Source organism: Microcebus murinus, chromosome 1 (genome assembly GCF_040939455.1).
Source record: "Microcebus murinus isolate Inina chromosome 1, M.murinus_Inina_mat1.0, whole genome shotgun sequence".
Lineage (NCBI taxonomy): Eukaryota > Metazoa > Chordata > Mammalia > Primates > Cheirogaleidae > Microcebus > Microcebus murinus.
This window is the reverse complement of record NC_134104.1, coordinates 126,556,160-126,580,976: the sequence shown is the minus strand read 5'-3', so window position 1 is coordinate 126,580,976 and position 24,817 is coordinate 126,556,160. Positions and strand designations below refer to the sequence as shown.

Here is a 24,817-nt window from a genome sequence, read left to right as displayed (position 1 = left end):
TAAGGAAAGGATAAGCAAAGGAGAATGAAAAGACTGATGAGTAAGACAGGAGAAAAACTGGGAGAGTAGGGAGCCCTGGAAGCCAAGCAAAGTAAGGGTATCAAGATGAGGAATAATAGGGATGGGTGAAGTAAAGAGAGAACTGCAAACTGACTAACGGATTTAGGAACTTGGCGGTTATTAATGGCCTTGACAAGAGGGGCTCATGAATAGTGAGGGTATGAACCTGAATGGAGTGTGTTTAAGAAAAATGGGAGCAAAGAATTGAAGACAGCATAGATGACTGTTCAAGTTGTTTTTGCTGCAAAAGGAGGCAAGGAAATTGGACAGTAGCCAGCAGGAGAAGTGCCATCAAAAGAACATGAAAGAAATACTGGAATGTTTGATGCTGATGGGAATAATCCAGTAGAGAGTGAAAACTGGCACTACAGCAAAGGTGAGGAGAAATGCTTATGAATGAGATAGCAAGCAAGAAGGGTTGAGATCTTCCACCTGAATGGAGAAACTGGCTTTGGATGGGACCCAGGCTAGTTCATCTTGGTAATACGAGGGAAAGCAGAATCTGTGGTTGCAATGTGAGTATAGCAGGCTATGTCCAAATAACAGTGGTAATCAACAAGATCAATTCTATTGTTTCTTAGGGATTGGAAGGGAAGACCCCCTTCCAAGGAAGGAAAGGAAGGAAATCACCCTGAACTTTACATTTCCTAATTATTTTAAAAAGACAGCATTTAAACCAATTATGCTGTTTTAAACTAGAAAAGACAGAATTATTTTTGACATATTCCTGGCTTTTGCTGAACAGGAATGTGGATTCCAGAGAAATATTAAATCAATTATAGAATATAAGTTACAGAACATAGAAGAATATGTGAGTTGTAGTAGGTAAATTTCAACCCCAGGGCATATGAAAGTTAGTATCCTTGTTCCTAAGTCTCTTTATTAGTCATTGTGTGCTTAGTATACCTTAAATTAACAATCCTTAAATATATTTAATAAGAAAACAAATAATTATATCTAAAACCAACGAGTGCATTGGTGTGCCAAACCTTGTGCTAAATATTATAATGTATTCATTCTCATTTAATCAGCACAGTAGTCTGCTGAAGGAACACTATTATTATTATTATTCCCTTTTCATAGATGAGGAAATTATGAAAAGTTATATAACTTGCCCAACAAATAGTAAGAAGCAGAGCTAGAATTCAAACCTAGGTCCTTACTACCAAGAAACACCAAAAACCTGTATGTTGAGAGTATACATTATTAAGTTACCACCCAAAGAACTTAGCCCAAGATAAACAAAGATAACAACTTTGAATTTTTTAAATGTACTAGAAAAAAACAAAAATACTGCTCTCTTGGGTAAGCAAAACATTTTTCAACTTTTACCCAAGTGCAGCAAGCAGATAATATAAGCCCTTCTCTGTTACTTCTGAAACACCAACTAGAGCCATGGTCTGCCCTCTGGGATGTCACCATATACTAACATTACTTTATAATAGGAGGAGAAATAGAAAGAAGGCTGAAGTTAACTTAAGACACCACAATGCTTCTCACACATTACCATAATTTCCCAAATTAGACATCATCAGAAAATAAATTTAAGTTGATAAACTATATAGTTCCAGTAGTCTCTGCTACTGTCACATTTTTATTAACTTCATATTTATCTGAATAAACAAGCTATTTTTAAGACAGCATAAAAAATGTATAAACAACCTGGAATACAGCCTGAATCCACAATACCTACACCCTGAGGCTGCCTGCCTCCAAGACAACCAACATTTGTCACTCCACTAAACACGCCGTCCTATTCCATTCACGGGCCTTTGCTCATGCTGTTCTCTGTGTCTGGAAATTCTCTACCCACCTCCTTCAGTAGTGGATGCCCAAATCCCCCACCTGCCCTGAGGGTTGGACACTAACAGCTTTCAGCTAACAAGGGATGTCACGTCCTCCTGCCCACAGACAGATGGGGAAGGGGTAGATTAAAAGAGACAAGAGACAAACCAACCAACTGAAATGTGTAGGAGCTTATCTGGACCCTGAATTAAATGAATTGTAACTTTTTTAAAGTTCTACCTTTTGAAAATAATTGCCTATCTGAACACTGACTAGGTATTTGATAATATGGAGGAATTATTATTGATTTTTAGGTACAATAATGATATCATGATTTGTATAAATATATTTATGCATAATATGGTGTCTAGGATTTGCTTTAAAATAACAGGATGGGGATAAGTCAGTAGGAGCACAGAGGAAACTAGATTGGCCATGAGCTGATAACTGCTGAAGGTGGGTGATGGGCACACAAGGGTTCACCACTTCATGCTGTCTATTTGTGTCTATTTCCCATAGCAAACAGTTTAAATAGAGAGAAGGAGAACCCATGAAAGGGAGGGAGGAAGTAAAACATACAACAGGAATGACAAACAGTGCCAAATCAGCCCACAATATTAAGTTTTCACTTATATTTGCTTAAACATCATCTGAAATAAAATATTAAAATTAACAGCCATTAGAATAAAAATATATTGAAGACTCATTAAATTTGTTTTGAAATAAAATAAATTGAAATACAGTGAAGTGAACAGATACTCTTTCATGCAGTCACTATGAAGGTAGGTAAAGCAAATAACCAAATTCCACCTCAATGACATGACTCCTAAAATAAGTTTAGACTTTTGCTATGCTGCAGGTAATACAAAATTGCTAATATTGAAAGCTGTGCTTTATCTGCATGATCTCAATTAATTCTCTCAAATACCCAATGAAGTCAATCTCATCACTGTACACTTTATTTTAATTTTTTTCCATTTTTTTTATTTCAGCATATTCTGGGGGTACAAATGTTAAGGTTATGTATATTGCCCATGTCCCCCCTCCCCAGAGTAAGAGCTTCAAGCGTGACCATCCCCCTGACGTTGCATATCTCACTTATTATGTTTGTATATACCCATTCCCTCCTCCCCCCTCCCACCTGCCCAACACCCAGTAAATGTTATTCCTATATGTCCACTTAGGTGTTGATCCCTTAATACCAATTTGCTGGTGAGTACATGTGGTGCTTGTTTTTCCATTCTTGAGATACTTCACTTAGTAGAAAGGGTTCCAGCTCTATCCAGGAAAATACAAGAGGTGCTATATCACCATTGTTTCTTAAAGCTGAGTAGTACTCCATGGTATACATATATCACATTTTATTAATCCACTCATGTATTGATGGGCACCTGGGTTGTTTCCATACCTTTGCGATTGTGAATTGTGCTGCTATAAACATTCGAGTGCAGGTGTCCCATTTGCAGAGTGTCATTTGATCTTTTGGGTAGATGCCCACTATACACACTTTAGAGACAAGGAAACTAAGGCTAGTAGGAGACCCTGAGCCTGGATTCGCACCCAGGCTACCTGACTCCAAAGCCTAAGTACTAAGCTCCTCCTTCCAAAGTAGTGCTCTGTGGAACTGGGCATCATCAGTACCCTAACGCCTTGCCATAAAGTTAACAAAGGGCCCCCCCCCAATAGTGGAAGGTGCTTCAAGCAACTAATAAAATGTGTGGCTGACCCAGCACTGGTATCACTGGGATGGTTCTGTGTTAGCTGTGTACTTTTTCTCTAGGATTCTCATGACACATGGCACACATCACAGGATTGGTTGGTACTCAGCCCTATAAACTTGTGTCTCTCCTAGGTGATAAGCCTACCCCCAAAAAATTACATTCATAATCTAGACCCTTTTATAACATAAATAAGTAGTCATCTTTTTAGACTATCATGGAAAATACAAGAAAACTTAAAATTATAAACTCACTAGTTTTGAGAGTAGAAATTATTAGTTAAACCTACAATCTCAAAATTTCCTTTCATAGAACAAGAGAGTAAATATATAAGTAGAAAGGAGGATGGTAAGGAACTGAAAACTAAACTACCATGGTCAAACTCGTTTTCAGATAACAGAGTGCAGAAATAATTTATCTGGGTTGCTAAAGAAAGGAAACAGGACTCAGAAGTTATATGAATGATCTCTTCAACTCTGCAACTGGGAGGAAAAAAACACCGTCCAAGTCGCCACCGGCCTTCCCCAATTCTGCAACCACATGGCTGTGTTTTAGACTGGGTGGAGCAGAGAGTAAATAAACACAGTTCCTATTTTTAGCATGCTTTTCCTGGCCACTCTGAAATTTCCTAGTCACTAATTATTGCCTGTTATCTTTTAAAATAGATTTTTATTCAAAGAACTCATAGAAAACGTCTCAGAATCAGGAAAAGACATATATAAGGTCTTATATAAAGCTAATTTATTTTGGAAAATAATTTGTTATGTAAAAAGTATTACATATATTCACAAAATAAATTAACTAGCAAAAATGCTTAAATTATTTTCCATTGCGAATATACTCCTAAGAGTAAATCTTCCCAAATTCTGTATTCATTACTAATATTAACGCAGTAAGATTTTTAAAACTCAAATTTTATTAAAATTTTGAAAAACATCTTTGTAAAAATTAACAATAAATTTAAATTGAAGATATAAGTTCTATATTAATTAACATGAAATTCTCTTCAAAATTTAAATTCCTAGTATATTTAATGCACAACTTTACTCAAAAATAGTAGATTGGAAGTACAAAGAACATATTCATTTGTATATTCCACATCTTCCTCATTTATGAAGAAAATTGGGGGATGGTCTGCACACATCAGGGCCAACTTACCCACTGCATACAATAAGCACAATATTTTTAAGGGTCCATGAACATCACAAGAAAAAAAATAAATTTAGGCTAAATAAAATGTTTTAATATATAATATTAATAGATTGAAGTTTATATCCAGCAGTCCCCATCCTTTTTTGCACCGGTTTCATGGAAGACAATTTTTCCACAGGGTTGGGGGGAGCTCAGGTGATGCAAGCCATGGGTAGCTTCTGTGAGGCTCCTGCGCTCCTGAGCTCCTGCGAGGCCCAGTTTCTAAGCTTCCTGGAAGACAATTTTCCCATGGCGTGGAGGGTGGTATGGAGCTCAGGTGGTGATGTGCAGCCCGGTTCCTAACAGGCCAGGGGGCAGTACCAGCTGGGGCCTGGGGATTGGGGACCACAGTTTATACCAACGCAATCCCAAAATCTACTTTTTAATTTTTTTTTTAATGGAGGAAGGAACCCACAAAGAGAAAAGGGTCTAGGCTCAGGAAACTCATAATGTACCCCTGCTACATATGAAGCCCTTCCCATCCCAGAAGCCTAAGTGGATCCAGATTATTCTTGCCAAAGCAGAAGATGGTTACTGGTGCCTTGGCTGCACCTGGATAATTGTGGGCACCCATTAGCACCTACTCCTCCATTTCCAGGGCCCCTCCCTCCTTCTCAACTTTCTCCCTCCAAGTTCCCCGAAGATAGGGGTACACAACAAATAGCCTCCCTGTATGCTGGTGCTATTCTGGGGAGGTCTAAATAGTGAGCTGGAGCTGCTGTAACAGCAGAATCTTTCTCTGTATCAATTGTTTGGTTGCTTGTTTGATTTCAGATCCCTTTGAAAAATCTAAAGAAAACTTCTCAGAAACATATGCACATACTCACAAAATGTTTCAAACAATTTCCTTTTTTGGCACACAACTAATTTCATCCTTGGAAATTCATTTCCTCTATACAGAAAATTTGAAAATTTTGTAAATAATTACACTTTTCACTCTCATTTTAAATGCAAAAATCAACTGGCTGCTTCCCCCAAAATTAAAATAAATTTAAATCATGCTGATAAAACAGAAAGTATACTAAATTTCCAATAGAAGGCTGCTATTTTGGTTTGATACAGAGGTAGAAACTGGGGCCTGGTCTTTGATAGTCAATCAGCTTCGACTTCTAGTGTTTTGTTTTAATGATGAAAGAATGGGGTAAAGTATCAAGTGGGGAATCACAGATTGCTTTGCCAAGCTAGGAGAACATATGTAAAAAAAGTATGAAAATCCCCCAAACTTCTTCTGGTTACACCCACTTTCATCACTCCCTGTGCCCACACACCCTGGCCTTCTGTGGCAAGGATAGCACCACTGATGCCGTCATGAAGGAGAGGATTCGGTCTGCATGTCAATGGGAGGCTGTCAGGACCAAAATAACCTTCAAAAGCGCTCTGTAGTTTTTCCTGGAGTCTACCAGCTTTTGCTTGCAAAGAGGCTGCCAGAGCTATAAGCACTCCTGACTGGCCAGCAGATGCACTTGGTTATCTGCTTCCCGCTGTGCTTCCAGGATGGCGGCTGGGCAAAAGCAGTCCTAGTTTTTCAGCAGTATCCATTATGCGGATGGCAAAGCCTTGAACTGAAAGACAGACCCCATTTGAAGGGCCAGAGAGCCACCAAATAAGCTAGCCCACCTGTTAACTGCTCCCTGTGGAAACAGTTTTCCCTGTTATAAAATACACATGCATATTCTCTGCCCACTTCCCCACACACAGACCCATACACCCCGCACCTGTCCTCTAGAAAACAGGTAAACCTCAGTGTGAACAAAATGAATTCCATAGCCTGCTCCTTTTTTTTTTTTTTTTTTTTTTTTTTTTTGCCAAGATCTCTTGAAAAGGTTAAGGAGTGAAATCTATGTCCCTGGTTCTGGCCAAACTGACAACCGTGCAGGCAGTCAATGCATCAGATGTTGTTCAGGATTCCTGGCCAGCGGGCTTCACAAAACTCAGCAGAGACTTGGAAATTGTGAAACTTTCCCACAACACATGGGACTTTTTTCACCAAAACAGCAAAGCCAGAGTAGCTGCCCAACAACCAGATGGGAACCTCCCCTTCACAGGACCAAGGTTTTCTTACCATCACAGTTCTACAGGTCAAAGATATCTGGATTTTTGGTGGTCCTCACCTGCACATGACAGATAAAAACCAGATAATGAAGAATGTCAAGGGTCTCACCCAGGTGCAGCTGAAGGGACCCATCCTGTCAAAACTTACTTAGGAATATCAGAAGAAATGTTAGCAACGTTGAGTGTATATGATGCATGTTAGAGAAACTGCTTTGAATTTTTTCTTCTAGATTCAGCCACAAAAACCAACCTGACTGTTTCCCAGAACTAAAGCTTCACGGGGTCTCTCCCACTAGGTGTGGCTTCTCCTACTTGGCCATATTTTTACGGATGATCTTGCTGAACCTTCGGGGCTCTGTCCTCTCACACATCTGAGTGCCCGCTACTGGGCACACTAGAACTCCTACTGAATCCACACTTTTATTGGCAAGAACCCTGCTGTAAAACCAGCACCGGGGCTTTTGTGTCTCATCATATTCAGCAATGAAAGTTAAAACTGAAGGGCAGGAGCTCCAGTGTACTTTGCTTTCTTAGCTTTTTTCCAACATACGAAGAGAGAGATGTCTGTGATCCTACGGCAGGACAGGCCTGCTTTAGGGCATATCAAAGGTAGACTAAACTAGTTCCCTAACATGAAGGTCACCCGATGGCAACTTCCAGACCACGTGCAGTGTCACTGCATCCCACCTGATACTCACCTGCAGCAAAATGCCTTAGTAACATCTAATAATTTTTTCACAAAAATAAATTTCAAAGTAACAGAAATCAATGGGAAAAAAACTATAAATCATGGATCCCAGAACAAGAAATGATGCCCCAGTCTGAAGGTGATTAGACTCAAACTGAACCTTGAAAGAAAATAAATTCTTCATGTGCATACTCTTTTCAAAATACTTAAGAATTGCCCCTCTCTGTCATATAGATATGCCCATTTCTACTTTATAACACCTTTCGTATATAAAAATAAATGTTTCTGAGCCAGATCCCAAACACATTTTGCTTTGTCATTTCAAGTGAACCAGTATGTGACAAATGATAAGAGCCTCAAAGATTAATGGAAGTTGAGGGTGGAGGAGACCAGCAACACCTCGATACTTGGGCAGTGCCCACACAGGGTTGGGCTGTGGAGTGGAGCCCTTCTCTCTGCAAAGCTCCCTGTACAGAGGACAGCCTGTGACCTTGGCCTCATTAGCACCAGCGACACCAGAGGTCACACAGCAGGTGAAAAGGATTGCCCCACCATGCGGCTCCCACATTCTGAAGAGTCTTTAGTCCCCCAGGGGTAGTGCCCTGCATGTAACTTTTGAGAGCAACAGGTGGCTTTCAGGATGGCCAGGCGAGATACTGTTGCATTCTTGGAACAAACAAGCCTGACTTGCTAAATAAATTTAGTGCACAAATATAATTTTTTAAACTTCAAGGACAGACAGATGCTCTGCCTTATCAAAATAAGCCGTGGAGCAGTTAATTTTTCTAAGTAATAGTGGGCCAGAGACACATGACCAAGGCGTTAAAGTTCACCTCCTTTCATGGCACAAAAACAACTCTTCAGTTTCTCAACCAGCCAAACAGTTCACCACCTCAAATGGGTGCTGTATCAAGATTACCTTTTGATGATACTGGGTTTCTATTTTTGTGCCTTGTTAAGGAAGCAGGTGAGGAATGAAGGGTGACCTTCCCAATTTACAAATATAAAAAACATGAGAAGGCACCTGGATGGTGTGCAGATTGACCAATAGGGGATCAGGGTCCAAAGACCAAACTTGCTAACATCTGGTGTGACCTTGTGTCATTTTATAGACATGGGCCTCAACTTTTTTACCTAGAAAATGGGGCCACCAATGATGTCCACATACAGGATCATTAGGAGGGTACATTAAGACTAAGGTGATGCTAAAAATGGCTTGTGGAGATGAAAGAGCTATGTAAACATTAGGTGTTATTAGCATACCAATGAACTTTCACTGAATTTTTTTGTATTGTTACCACCATTCTATGTTTTCAAAACATCTTGCTTCAGGAGTTTTAAGCTTCTTTTAAGCATTAGGATAACTATCCTAATGTAATGAGCAAATCAACATATAGTTTTGTTTCAATATACTGCATAAAGAATACAGTGAGCTATAAAGTGTTTACCGATTTTCTTAAAACTCAAAATACATGCCAGATGTAAAGTTCAGATCTTCTTTCTTTTGAATTTGATCCTCTCTATGAGGAAAAAAGGTATCATTTGTTATTTCATCAATTAAATTTTTTATTATCTTTTCAATTCCACTGAACATATAGAAATAATTAATTCCTTGGCCTTAATAGATTTTCTGAATTATTCTCTGCATTTTTACCTCTGTCAAGAAAAAAAAAAAACATGAAGACTATTTTCTTTAGTGTAACAGTCACCGCTACCTCAATAACAGAGTCTTTCCAGACTCTGAGATTAAAAGCTCAACAGCTCTGTCCTGGGAGTGACTGAAACAATTGTGCCAACCCACCAGAGTTCACCATGCCGGAAACTGAGAAAAGTAACAGACTGGGGGAGAATGCCCAGGGCCTGAAGTTAAGTGCTTACATTTAAAATAGTAAGGGAACCAACCCAAGGTGAACCAAAACAAAAAATATAAAGCCAAAACATGATATTCAAATAAGGTACGGTGAAGCAGGGAGTATTAAAAATGACATTTCAAATTATGGATGATAAAGAGATGGGAAAAAATCAAATATTATCTTTAAAACAGGACAGAGTTTCTTGGTAAGGTGTTTTTTTTTGGGGGGGTGGATATTTTAATGGATTTATTAGCAAACTTTCAGGAACAGCACAGATCTTTCTCATGTAAAGAATCAAATCACAGTAAAATATCAGAAACTGAATCATTCAGACAAACAGGTCTTCCCAAGATCTGCATAGATTTTACTTACCAAATCAGTCATGCACAAAGTACTTGCCCTGGTGCCCAGAAGACATACAAGAAATCTGGCAGATAAGAATTCAAGCACTTTTTACAGCAGAAAGAGGAGAGAGCAGAGTCCTCCTGGCATATTTAACACTTGAACCAAGCAGAGGTACAAACCCTAATCAGAGCCCATGACTCTCAATTTGCAGCTCCTGGTCTCCACAGGCAACTCCGCAGCCAGCATACAGGTCTCTGGTTTAAGCCTCTACACAGAAATTCAAGGAATTCAGCCTCTCTGCCTACTTGATGCTTTTCCATTGCTGTTTTTAAACATGACCCCAATGATCTTCTCTGTTCAAATACAGCAGAAAAGCCTAAGGCTAGACTAACAGTCCTCTCTACACAAAAATCAGCCCTCTCATGAAGGTAGATGCTTAACTGTTCCTCTTACTCTTGAGAAGCTCCATCCACATCTCAGGGTAACCCGTCTGCTGCCGTTGCTTCCACAGTGGCCATGGCTCCATGGCATGTCTTGGGGCCAAGCTTCAATCTACCACTAAAGAGAATTAGCCCCTGGAGCTGTGGTATGACGGACATCCCCCCAACAGTGGTAGGTACACAGCACTCCAGAGCTTACCATACTTCCCTTGTTCCTCTGTTCTTTTCTCCACCACCTTTAGAGCACAGCCTCCTGACAAGTGTTCCCTGGTGTGCCACCAGGGGGTCACAGGCCTGCCATGGTATGGATCCCTGCACGCCCCTACCCCTCCATCCTCCACCCCTAAGCAATAACTTCAGTTGAGCTGTAGAATTATATCATTTTCTATGTGTGGCCTGGAGTGAAAAAGATTGGAAGCACCATTTTGGAGTGTAATTAATGGATCCAATAGCTCCTGGTGTTCTCAGGAATGGTGGACCTGAGAGTTGCCAAATTTTTTATCTGGGCACAGAAGCTTTATCACACCCTGTTATTTTGGAGACATCTTCTAAGCCATCTTACTCCCTGTTTTACCCCACTGTCTGGCAACCGGCAATGATGAGGACAGCAGCACAAATGCACTGAGGTCAGGGCTGCTGCCAGAGAGAGGACACTTCTCACCAACTTCTCAGTAGGAGCCCAGCAGAGCACTCACTACGGGTCCTGTTTCTTTTTTCACTCTCTTGCTTCCAGGCCCCTCATGGTGGCATTCATAAATAGCAGCTATTCTTTAGGACAAAAGGCTATTTAACTATTTAGAAATATTTTTCAACAATACTTTCTTCCCTAACAATGAAGATGGGTAAGAAGATCTGGCTAACGATGCTGTAGGAAAGGAAACCCCTCTCCTTCTTTGCTTGGCAAATATAATACTAAATTTTCACAGAAAGGCTATAAACTTTCTCCCCTTTCTTCTTTAACATTTTAAAGAATGTTAAAATTAATTTCCACTTAGAAATAAGTAAATAAAACTGCCTAGTAGAGGTATATGTATTAGCAATGGTGTCACAATCGAGATCAGGACAGCTCGAGAGCACTTTGCTGCTGCCAAACTGTGGATGCCCCTTCAGTCTCTAGACAGGAGTCTCTAAGGACTCAGCCTTCCCCCAGGCCACTTCTCCTCTTGGTGTCTACTCAAGACAAGTGAGGGACACAAGCTTCTCTGCTGGCAGATTCATCCACGTTAGTATGGAAAAGGAAAAAATTGACCTAAAAGAATAAATGGGAATAATGACAACCTCCTACCACAATTGAGTTGAGGAGAAAGAGTCCATACCAAGTAACCAAGACTACAAACATGCAACAACTGAAATGTTCATATTACTGCTTTGCAGCCAATAAAATGTATTTTATAGAAGCTTCGGAAGTTCAAAGTTCATTCCTCTTGACCACAAAGGTCTGTATGGAAAATGCCCCAGCATTCAAAAAGTACATGTCCACCCAAGGCCATGCCATGTCAGCCCAGCCTGTCAGCCCACCATAATGAGGGGCATTGGGACATCACTAGATTGATTCTCTTCCTCCCAGCATAAATCACCCTTATAAACAGACATCCATCTGGCAAGTGTGGATTTATAATCTTTTATGAGTAAACAGCATTTTTACTACATTTGTTTTAGCAAAGGTTGAAATATCTAATCACCTCTTTCTAGATTAGTGCTCATGCCTATGTCAAATTTGTTCTTTCTAAAAACTGTTCCTCTTGGGCATGTTCTTCTTCCATGCTGCAGAATGCTATGGCACGCAGACAGAGTCTCTCTTGAGAGGGATGGGCAAGAGCCGAGGCACAGACCTGGAAACAGTGGCTGCACAGCAATGATTAATCCAGGTAGATTAAGGCTCCAAATAACCAACCCAGGGCCCTTTTTGGTAACTGAAATAAGATAATTTTTATCCTTTTTACCCTTACCTGGATCAGAACTACATTCTATGGCACATGAGTACACAGGACAGACCATTGTTTTCACATACAAAATCTGTTTCTCCAAATTTGACCAAGGACTTGTTCCCCTTCATTGATATTTTGGTATTTTATATCCCCTCAAGAAATGGGCAGCTCAACTTATTGAAGAAAAAACTCCACTGAGACAGCTTAAAGCTTAATCCTACCCCCTATACCCACTCAGCCATGGGGTCACAAACAGGACCCCTCTGTCACCTGCATAATTTTAGGAGCTATTTGCTCTCTTATATCTAACAGAGCTAAGAAGGGCAATCAAGAAACCAACATATGGCCAGGCGCAGTGGCTCACGCCTGTCATCCTAGCATTCTAGGAGGCCAAGGCAGGAAGATAGCTTGAGCTCAGGAATTCAAGATCAGCCTGAGCAAGAGCAAGACCTCGTCTCTACCAAAAACAGAAAAATTAGCCAGGTGTCATGGTGTGCACCAATAGATCCAGCTACTTAGGAGGTTGAGGCAGGACCTCCTTGCTTGAGCCCAGGAGGTTAAGGCTGCAGTAAGCTAGGCTGACACCACTACACTCTACCAGGGGTGACAGAGTGAGACTCTTTAATATATATATATATATATATATATATATATATATATATATATATATATATATATGAAAGGTTTCACAGCTGTTCTTAATCCTGCATATACCTTAAAATCCCCGGAAGGATTTAGCAAACCCCCAGAGATTCTGATTAAACTGGAGTGGAGTGGGGTCTGCATATTAGCATGTTTTAGAATCCAGGCAACTCCACTGTGTCTTAGAATGACTCATCTGAAGATTCGGTGTTTTCTCTTCCTTCTTCCTACCTGAAAGAATTGTTAGATGGAGCAGGATAAGTGTTCAGTAGAGCTAAAACACTGTGATAACCACCTGAGATCCTGGGTATATTGCTATTCAGTGGTGATCAAACAACTCTTGATTTTGTCCATATACCTAGATAACTCATTTTGGTTTGTTAACTGCTTTTGAGACCAAAAAAACTCCATCTAGAAAATCATTATGCAAAGAACAGGTGCTCCACAAATGAGTGGTTCTCAAAGTTTTTGGATGAGCAGCACCCTTTGGAACATTAAACCTTTTGAGTGTACTTAAAGGGATCAAAATGCTCAATACTACACTAAACAAAGCATAAAAACTCCAAGCAATCACAACTACAGCATAAGATGACTGCAATGACCAACACACTCTTCTGCACTGTGTCAACTTCCCACCTAGGCCTAGCTCTCAGTACATTCCAGGAAAGATCCAGGCTTTGTGCTCTTCCATCAAACTTCCCCTCTCTCCACCCACCCACTCCCCACAGCATGCCTCAGCTCAGGGCTCTAGCAGGTCTCACCACACACAAGCACTCCTCTGCGGCAAAAACACGTTTCACATGCTGATCCACACACAGCAGCCAATAGTAAAAGGCATCGCCCTAAATAGTGCAGGGGGAGGTAACCAGTAAGTATCTGAATTTGATTAATATTCACAATTTAATTGTTTAAATCAACTTAATTCATTGAATTATGATATACCCCTAGAAAAAAATCCTAAGTGTATGGCTTAAGGGATTTTTACACCCTTGGAAGCAATACCCAGATCCAGAAACCAAACATCACTGGCACCCAGGAGGTCTCTTAGTTCCCCCTCCCAATCATCAGCCCCAAAGGTAACCACTATTCTGACTTCTATCACCCCAAATTGTTTTATCTGCTTTTGAACTTTAAATAAGTGGAATGAAAAATATCTACTCTTTTGTGCCTGGCTTCTTCACCTTAACATTAGGCTTGAGAGACAAGTGGGGCATAAAACAGCCATCTGTTCTCTTTGTTATTCTTTCTTGTCCTTATAGTATTCCATTGTACAATATGCTATTTTATAAGATGGTCATTTGGGTTGCTGTTTCCAATTTGGGGCTATTACAGTTAATGCTGCTGTAAGCACTCTGGTACATGTCTTTCAATATACATATGTGATAATTTCTATTGGGTATATACCTAGTAAGAAAGGCATTAAGGTAGGTACTCAAGGATAGGCAAATAGACTGATGTAACAAAGTAGACTCCAGAAACAGACTCTTATATATATGGTCACTTGATTCACCAATGCAGTGGGGAAAAGATGATATTTTCCAATAAATGCTACTGAATTAATTACTTGGATATTTATAATGAAAGAAAATCTTAACCTATCTCACACAACACACAAAACTTCTGAGAAACTATAAATCTAAATGTGAAAAATAAAACAATAAAGGTTCTAGGGGTTAAATAAATGAATATCTTTAGGTCTTAAGCTAAGAAAAGACTTCTGAAACAGGACACAAAATACCCACATGTAAAAATACTGATAAATTGAATTTCTCTATAATTAAGGATTGTTATTCATTAAAAGATACCATTTAAGACAGTGAAAAGGTAAGTTACATACTAGAAGACATTTTTAATATATAATACATCACACAAAAGACATACCTAGAGAATGTAAAGAAGTCCTACATAGCAATTTTTAAAAAAGAGAAACAACCCAATGTTTTTTAAAAGGGCAAAAGACTTGAACAGGCATTTTAACAAAAGAGAATAACCAAATGGCTAAGAAACATGAAAAGGTATTCAACATCATTAGTCATCAGGGAAATTTAACCAAAAAGCCACAGTAAGGTACCATTAGCTAACCATCACAATCAAAAAACAAACAAACAAAAAAACAAAGAAACACTGACAATACCAAATGTGAGTATTTAGAGCAACTAGAATTCATATAAGCTCTTTGGTATGTAAATTGATTTAACCAGTTAGGAAAATCAATTGATAGTATCTCCTAAAGCCGAACATACACATATCCTATAACATAGCAATTCTACTTCTAATTTTAGCAATAATTTTAAATGTATAGAAAATTATTTATGGAAACATATATAATCCAGGAGCTTTGAAAGAGCACATAGATCTCTTTCAACAAATCATCAAGTACTCCAAAGAAACACATCTTTAAAACTGGTATTTCATCAGGAATTGTATCAGCTCCAATATGAAAATATCAGAACAATTCTACTGGCATTTAATATAAGTTATTAGTATGGATTGACAGAAATAAGAATCTAAGCAACTCACTTTATTTCCTTCAAGAATAAATGTTAAACCACATTAACAATTTCAAAAATTACATCTATTATCCCTACAGGATATCAGAGCTTAGAAAGGAGACAGAAAATAAAAGGTAGCAGGAAACCATATGGAGAGAGTCATATGGCTTGTGATTCTAATGGTAGCTGCAAACGAGGTCACTTAACCCTCCATGGCCACACTAACTGGTCAAAAGCAACAGAGGCTTCATCAGCAATGTTCATAAAAAACAGCCTACCCCTTCGTGGGCATTTTCAGTTTAGAGAGTAGACACCTGCTACCTATCAGTCTCTCAAAAGACAGATAGGACTCGTGTCAACCCACCACTACATTATTTGGTTTGCTCTTAATCGTTACTATTTATAAACAGTCTTCAGAGTATATGCATGCATAAGTGTAGCATGTGTACACATGCAGCTATCTACGGCAAAAAACAAATTTGCAAAAATAGCTGTCTGAAAGACCACATCTTGTTCTATTAATACCCACATACTGCAGTATTACATAACAATTTTTTCCAATTCTGTTATGCTAATATGCAAATAAATGAATTCAACCATAGCTAGGAGCTAAATGTACTAATCAGTATGGCCTTGTGTATCTCTAACTACAAAAGAATTTTACATGATCTCCTTCGTTCTGAAAAATCCCACGAATCTCCATTATTAATCACTTTTTTAAACTCAGCTCTTGGTTTCTGGGATGTTAATACCTGCAACATCAACATCAGTATATTTAGCACTCTCCAAGAACATACTTGACTGTTGATTTCATAGCAATGTGTTGTAAGTATTACCACATTCTAAAATTCTATAATTATTTGACAACTTCAAAATAATAATAGGGATAGATACTATCAGACACAGCTCACCTAAAAATGAAAATGTTACTAACTGTTACCTGCTTTACCTTCCAGGACCTTAAAATGTATGTAAGTTGACTTTTTGTTAAAAAAGAAACAAAAATGGTAAATGAGCCCCCTAAAAAGTTTTTAATCCATCAAAGGAGAGAAGAGCGAAAAAGGGCAAAGTCCTGGTTTGTGGACCAGACAGAACCCTGGGGCCTGGTAGACAGGACTATGGCTATGGCTTCATGTTGGTTAGGTACACATGGGTTGCATCCCAAGACTCAGCTACAAAAAGCCAAACTTTTCCAATTAAAAATTAGGTGTCTATTTTAGGACTGGTAGAAACTGCCAAAATCAAGGAGCCAAAATGGCTTTGGCAAGTAGGAGAAAAAAGGGAAAGCCAAAGTCACTCAGAGGATGGAGTGGGAGAGTGTGATGGAGCAGTTAAAAGCGTGGGCTTTCAAGACAGTCAAACCTAGTCTGAATGCTGCCTTTGCCTCTTATGAGCTCTGTAACCTTGCTTGGAAGTTCCCAAACTTTGTGGAATGAATTTCCTCGTCTATAAAGAAAACGATGATGTCTCCTTGCAGGGTCTGGTAAGAGTTGCATGAGATGGTGCATACAAAGCACGTCTTAGTATCTCCTGCACCCACTCCGTGCATTCCAACAAAGGGCAGAATTTCTAACATTATATGACAACATATGCTGCAGGATTAAAGATTCCACTCCTACAACTATGTCTATTAATACTCTAGATCCCTTATGTATCTTCTTTTTTATTAATTTTATAGCACTCCCAATGAATATCTTTTGACCATCCAATATTAATGACAATAAACATTTAAGTAAGTTAGCTCCTTTAAAAATAAATAAAAATTGAGCAAAAATTATAGATATCACTTAAAGAAACCAAATACCAGAAAAGAGATTAAATGCCTTAATAAACAATAGCACTCTCTTGCCATGCTTTTTAAACTTTGATAGAAGAACAAAAATCAAAAGAAATTTTCAAAGGTCTACTCTTATTTCAGGGGCACAAAAGGGACAGATTATTTATATTAACATCTTACAGAACAATTCTGGAACCAACCAAATTCCTGGATCCAACTTTAAATAAAGGTTTTTCCTTCCCCTTGTTTTCAAAATTATGTACATGAAATAAATTTCTTCTTGGAAGTACATAGCCCACTAAGTTTTATATTGCAATCAAAACCAGTTGGAGTCTAAATAACATCTTCATCAAACTCCTAAGATAAGTTATGTCATTCCTGTTGACTTATTCATCCATTCACACATTTATTCTACACATATTATACTTAAATACATGCTTTCCATAAGACGTTAAACTGGATGTTTTCATAGACTCAAAGTGAGTAAGATGCAGTTGCCTATGAGGCAAAATAACTGAATGGAGATACAGGCAGAGTGGTGGTCTGAAGGCAGAGAAAGAATTCACTGTAACGGGGAGGTGATTAACTGAGGAAGACCTTAAAGATGACTAAAAGAAGAGGAAAGCATGCCAAGCTGAAGAAAGACAGGTATGAATATAAAGGCTAAGTTTAGGCACAGAGGGCAATCTTAAAGGGCTCCAGCATAGGTTGTAAAGGAGTTACATAGGTTGTAAGAAGATTTTATTATAAGTAGGGTGACCACATGATTTATCATCCAAACTGGAATGCCTTTGAGAGTGAAAGGAGGTGCTACTAATAATTCTGTCAGGACAAAAGATATAAATCTGCACTGTCCTGGGCAAATCAAGACATATGGGTGCTTGGCATAATGAAATTAATGTTCAGTGCCCTCTGATAACATAGCTGAGGCTATTTACATATGTGCACGGTTGTACAGAGGCATCAGATTTAGAAAGGCACCAAAACAAACCATTCCTAAAAGCATCTATGGAACACGTCTGAGCAATTTCTCTAGGCATATTTGCTTATTTCAAAAGACAAAACTTCTCAAATGGGCATGGCAGTGTTAGTGACATTCAACTCGAATGGAGTTAAAGGAATCTGCTCATCTCAGTATAAAATCTAAATAAATAGAAACTAAAAATCAGAAAAACATACTAGGTAATGCTTAATGAGTGCTTATTAAGTGCTACACACTGCTCACACATCATCTCATTTAATCTTCAAAACAACATTGCAAGAGGGGATTTTATTCTACCTGTTTTAGAGATGAGGTAATTAGACACACAAACTTCACTCAAACTTCAGTATCTTGTCCAAGCCCATACAGAATGGAAGTGGGGGAGCCAGAATCTAATCCAAACACCTAACTCCAGACTCTCTATTTTTCACCCCACTATTGTGCCTCCTGAACAATCCAGACATATAACATGTGGCCTGGGTGTAGCCCAGCTGAGATTATTAGCTAGAACACATTTTACCTAATTACCCCTACCATGTGACCAAGCACTAGTGGGCAGAGGGCCTAGCCTCCTGCCCTGCTCTGCCACTCTAGAATGGGCAGGTGCCAAATATCCTGCCAGCAGGCTGGACCATTCACATAATTGTCTCTGAAGCTCAACGCAATTAGTTATATACTTTGGGTACCCTAAAGCTATGGAATTATTCTGACACAAAGAAAATAAGCATGACTGAAACTTCCTTGGTGGCTCTAATTCGAGTCTGAGTCACAACTGACACTCATGCTAAGCACAACCCTCCCGATTCACCTTTATTATCAGCAAAAAAAGCTGGCCAGGGAGCTTACAAACATGCAGTTTCAGATCTTGTGGCCCACTGGTAAAAACTATTTGAATCCCACTAATAGATAATGAAAAGGTAGTTAAAGTAATCCAGAGGTAAGGTAGATAAGCAAATAATGGCATCCAAAACTCAGTATTAATAAGGAGTAGAGCATCTATTCTTGGACATGTAGGTATAACGTCTGCAGAGAAACTATGAATGTCCGTGCTTCATTTGTATCTGCATTTAGGCTGTAGACAATATTTTGTTGAATACTGAGGCATGGATAACTTCAGCACAATAAAGAAGAAAATAAATCACAGTCCGGTTTAGATGCCTTGCAGAGCACACAGAAATCTAAACGGAAGTGACCATATTCTGGGAGAGCATTCTAAGAAAATAACTTAAGTGGATGATATCAGCAATTTATAAACAATTTCCTGTCATTTGCCTATTTGGATTTGGTCAAAAATAATGCAAATCAAATAAAACTATGTGGGGGAGAGGTTCAAAAACAAGGAAACAAAGGCAAGTAATTTTTAGGGTATGAAAATTAATATACTCTGATTACCTTTGAAAACTGAACTCTGAATTGGGACAAAAGCTCTTTGAGCTGGCTAAAATAAGCAACCAAGTCCTGGTCTTTCAACAGTTATCTTGTGTGGTCTAAATGCATTAGTACAAAGTAAGGTGGAGTGTTGCTGATTGGCCATTAGATTTTTCTGACCTAAATGATCCAGGCTGCCTATCTATCCAGGCAAATTCACTTTGTAATCCAATTACTGTCTGTTTAATATTTATGATATGCCCAAAGGTTTGCAGGGCATGCAGTTATCTTTGTTTCCCCCATTCAAAAAAAAAAAAGTTTAAAGTCAAATGCATTTTTTTTAAGATCCAACTCAAATCCTTGTTATCTGTGCAGCCCAGCTTTTGCTTGCAAGCAGCCTAGTTTATTTAAACCATGGGTCAATACAGTATATATTATATACATGTAAGTTTTTTATTATTTTTGTTTAAATATGAATAACAGATGTGAAAAGCCTCCTTGTTCTCCATGTTAGAGAGCTCAGCATCAAGACATAAGTATATATGTTAGTATAAAGACAGTAAAAGTGTTTCTCCTACACAACCTGATACTAGGATAATGACAATAATGATAAGAAAAATAAGGGCTGCCCCCTTGAGCAAGGTCAGACTACTGGTCCTACTTGTAGCTGTGAGGCTGAAAGCCCTGGTCAAGCAGCCACAACAGGTGACTAAACAGCTGCCTGGCTATATTATCTGTCAACAACTTCTGCCAGCAGAAATAGAGATTCTTTCTTTCCCTCTCACTTCTCCTATGTTTAAAGGGGAAAATCAAATTTGGTGTCCCAAACCACCAATGCTACCTTAATTACATAGAAAATTTAAACTGCCACTGTAATTTGAGGGACAGTTGAGTACAGCCATACCCAAGTGGAGTACAACAACCAGCTCCAGCACCTGGGGCAAGGAGTTAACCTCTCTGAACTTTGATTTCCTCCAGTCTCTGTGGTTGGTGCAGGACCCAGTCAGAGAATTCTGGTAAGCACTGTTCACATGTTTTGCACGTAGTGAGGGTTTAATAGATGGTAGCTACTGTTATTGCTTCTAAATACCAAAATAATGCAATTGCCTGCATTTCCTACTTATTGAAAAAGGACACAAGATCATGCCATGGTCTGGGGATGGGAGGGGGAAGAGGACTACAAAGAAACCTGGCTGACTTTTCTGAGGTGGTGGAAATGCCCTATATCTTGTTTATGGTGGTGACTACATGACTATACGTGTTTGTCAAAGCTCATAGAACTGGACACCAACAAGAGTGAATTTTACTGTATGCAAATCATATTGCATTTTTTAAAGTATCAACCAAAGTATTTAACTAGTTCTGATTAAAATAAACCATTTAAACTAACAGACATTTTAACTTATTTCTAAAACTAAAAAGAAATCTAAGGCCTAAAATGCTACTCATGTGTTTTTAGACCAAGCTCTTGAATTCAAGGATTGAGATATTTGTAAAATATGGATGCCATCTGAACAATTAACCAAATTTACTACTTCAAAATAAAGTATAGATTGTATTGAATAGTGTGATGAAATGAATTACGGAAAGAGAAAATGAAAGTGATGTTTTCATTTACTAGATTACTTAACATGACAAACATAATGGCTTCTTCTCTAAAAATCCAGTAATGGGCCTTTGTAAACAATCCCAAAAATGTCTCATTATTTTCAATAAGCTAAGGAAAAATAGAAGTTTGGTGATTATTTCCATGATTTATTTATCATCTCAAGGTATTTGTAAAAGGTTCTATAAGGCTGCTCACCCTAAATTTTCATCAACACTATTACCACAACCAAGGAGATCTTTTAATGTATATCTATGCATATGTTTTGGCAGACAATGTAGTTTTACAACAATTTTTTCCTCAACACTGTATTCACAAAACAGATGGGGTACCAAAGAAATTATTTTAAATGAAAATTATAAATTCAGGTAAGCCTACAGTGTACTTCTGTGTAAGTCCTGCACTTTAGCAATAATCCCCCCCCCCTTCTTCGCCCACCATATATCACATTTAGGCTATTATTTCTCCCTCTGACTTTGGGATCCCCACTTAAGAGGGATGTTAAGACTGTAATGAAGATGGAAGCTAGGAAAGAAGCATAGTTCGCATTTCAACTAATACAACCCCATATATACTGGCCTTAGCTAACATATATCCCTGATGTTCCCTCCAGTCCCCAATTATCACCTTGCTTACTAATCTACTCCAACTTCTACTCACAGACCACCTGACTGCATGCATCCTTATATTTAAAAAAAAGAAACCAAGGAAAGATGTTACTATTGCTTTTTTTTCAGTTGAGCAAAAGCTTAAGCTTTTGCTTAAGCTTTTTATTCTTTTTAAACAAAAGTGAAATGTAATTTCTGCCATTCATGTGACAAAAATATCTGCAATATTCATTGCTTTATGAAATTTGATTTTAAAGTAAAAGACCTCTTTTTCTATTAGGATATTGTCTTGATGCTATAAGTTATGTCCTAGAAAACACCACACTAAATTTCTAAAATCTTAACACTTCAAGGCATCAATTCTAGGGGAAACATACCAAGTAGTTGCCTGTTTAAATATAGTATCCTCTGTTTCCTATAACACCGGCTTGATCAATTTTCAATACCACTTCCATAATTTTTAAGAATGTTTAAGAAAATGCAAGTTGAAAATAGAGGCAAGAAAAAGAAGTCTGTTAAGTCATCTTAGGAAGTTCAAGATAATAAATCCAAAACCACCTGTTTTAGAAATTAACAGAACTTAGAGAAAACATTACTTCCTCCATTCATTCAGTACCAGGTTTATTTAGCCCCTGCTATGCTCCTGACATTTTGTATTTAGGGATACAATGGTGAACAAGAAGCCAGCTGCCTTCATAAGAAAGAAGAAAAATGAAAAAAATATCTTTGAAAGTTTCAGAATTCGATATAGGTATCAATGTCATTTCTAAAACCAGTGATGGCTGAACAATTAATTATTTTCCCATATGCTTCTAGCAGAGCCTCCAATGAAGAAATATCTGCTGACAAGTTCTCTATGCCGTATATCAGAAATATTGACAAATCATCCTTCTTCCTTATCTCCCATAAATGTAAAACTGAAATAGATGCTGTTGTAATTCAGTAAGTTACACTATGATTCCCACTATGGACACTAATAAAGTTTGATTTTTTTTAATGCAAAAACAGGCCCTTAAAGCAATTGAAAGAAAGGTATTAAAATTAGGTAGGCTGGTATTCTCAGGAATTTTCATCTCAAATTTCATTAACACCACAATGCAAAATCACCTCAAATATTTTGTGGCAAATAAAAACAGAAATGTCACATAACTCTGTCAATAGAATTGATCAGCATACACAGTGGAAAGTAACTTCCAAAGAAACATAAGCTACAGAGTAAAAGTAAATAGGTCACTAAAAGCTATGTCTGCAGCAAAAACACACTTTCCTTTCCTTAGTTTAACTCTAAACTCCTGCTGTAGGTAGTTAGTACACTTGATCCTTAAGCCCTTCAATTGTGCCCTTGCAGGGACATAAACTGAGCAAACAGATGACAAAGCGAAATGCAGTTTCACAACTGCCTCTTACATAGAGTAGCAAGGTGGTATATTTCACTAGATTACTGCAGAAGTTGATAACACCATCAGACATTCTCACAGTACTTGGAAGATTTCTGCAGGTCCAATTAAATTTCAAATACCACCAGTGCCAACTCTTCACCTGTGACACGTTCTGCCCTCTCTCCCACCAGTTATCAATCACAGGAAGGGTGGGTGCAGCCTGTCAACGTGCTTTGTTGCTCGCTGTCCTGACAACCCCTTGATTTTCGAAAGCAACATTTTCATATTTGCTCTATACTTGAGCAAGCTCAAGGAGATGGCATTGCCTAAGGCTCTGCTCTTCTTAACTCATCAACTTTTTTTTTTTCATTTCATGTCACAAGAAATATTTTTACACTGCAGACCAAACATTAGAAGGAAACCACCACAAACTCAAGAGTTCCTAATGTTATTTTTTGTGTTTAAAATGCACAAAATAATCTCTGGCTTTCTCCTGCTAACTAACACTGTGCAAAAGATAGCAAAACCAAGCAAACTGCCCAAAAGAACTTCCACAGAACTGGAGGCCTGCCCACTGCAGTAAGGAAAAGATTAAATCGTGTGGAACTGTAATCTCTCCGAGCTTTTGAGCCTAAGAAAGCGGAAATCTGCATTTATGTTCAGAAACCTACTCCATTTCTCCTTGTGACTGAGTGACTGGTGATGTTGCACCCTCAAAGTGTAAGAACCATTTACAAGAAGCAACTAACCATATTACAGATCAGAAAAAAAAAAACCTATTAAATAATCTCTTTCATCTCCTGGGATTTTTAAGAAAATGTTTTCACATAATCCCTGTTTTTAAAATACAACAGATATTTTACAGGGAGTCTGTTACCAGCCTAGGCTACCACAGAAGAGCATGCCTATCAGGCAGGTACAAGGCCCTAATTCCAGGCCAATCCTGGGAGAGGTGACAGCCCCAAGTTCAACGGGCTGATGTCTGAGCACAGCTCCTCCTGCACATTAGGGATCACCTCTCCATTCTTTCCAAATGCCATTTGCATCCAACCCCTGCTCAACCACCCCAAGCACCCTGCATCAGCGGTTCCTGTTAGCCGTGGCGCCCCTTCAACCCCTCCATCCACCACCACTTCCCCCAGGAGGAAACAGACCCCAAGGACGGCTGGGGGTGGGCGACGAGCGCCCTTCTCCCACCTACCTTGATGATGCTGCTCCGGCGGGGCAGGCCGCCCGGCTTGGTCTCCCGGGGAAGAGGACAGACGGCCGGGCTGGGGGTCGGGGCGAGCGCCACGCCGCGGGGTCCCCTGGTGGGGCTGGTCCGGGCTTCGTCCCCGGACACGCCGAGGCTGCAGTCTCCGTTGGAAACCCCGCCGCTGTCATAGCGCGCCCGCCCGTGGCCAAGGCGACCTCCCCCGCCGCCGCCGCCTTCGCCGGCTCCGGCTTTCAGGGCGCCCTTGGCGCCGAGGGCCGGGCCCGGGGAGGTGGGCAGGGCCCCGCCGGCGGCGCCCCCCCGGCCGTACTCCGCCATGGGCGCCCCGCGACCCGCCTGCACAAAGCCGCGTCCCCGCGTCCCCGCGTCCCCGCCGCCGCCTCGGGCCGCCGCGCGCGGCCCCTCCTCCTCTCCTCCTCCCGCCGCCGCCGCCTCGGCCGCTTCTTCCGCTTCTTTTTTTTTTTTTTTTTAATTTAGATGTGATGTTTGTTTCGAGCTCGCCTCGCGCGCAGTCAAAGTAGTGGCGGCAGAATTATCGGAAGATTCCTGCTGGGGAAAGAAAGGAGAGAGAAGTCAGCTCGGGCGCCGGCGGAGCCCCGCTCCCGGCACCTGGGGAAGGAAAACACGCCCCGACACACGCGCCGCTGCGGGCGCCAAAAATAACCCGCGCGGGCCGGGCGCCCACCGGCA

At 39.6% G+C, this 24,817-nt stretch overlaps 1 protein-coding gene across 1 annotated transcript in view; it reads right to left on the bottom strand.

The window, feature by feature from the left end:
• The window catches only part of PLCL2 (phospholipase C like 2), a 178,486-nt gene extending 154,039 nt beyond the window's left edge, over positions 1 to 24,447 (bottom strand). The window contains exon 1 of the mRNA XM_012766972.2: positions 24,116 to 24,447. Within this exon, the coding sequence (XP_012622426.2) occupies positions 24,116 to 24,445 (330 nt within the window). The 5' untranslated portion in view covers positions 24,446 to 24,447. The remainder of the gene's footprint in view (positions 1 to 24,115) is intronic.
• Positions 24,448 to 24,817: the final 370 nt, after the last annotated feature.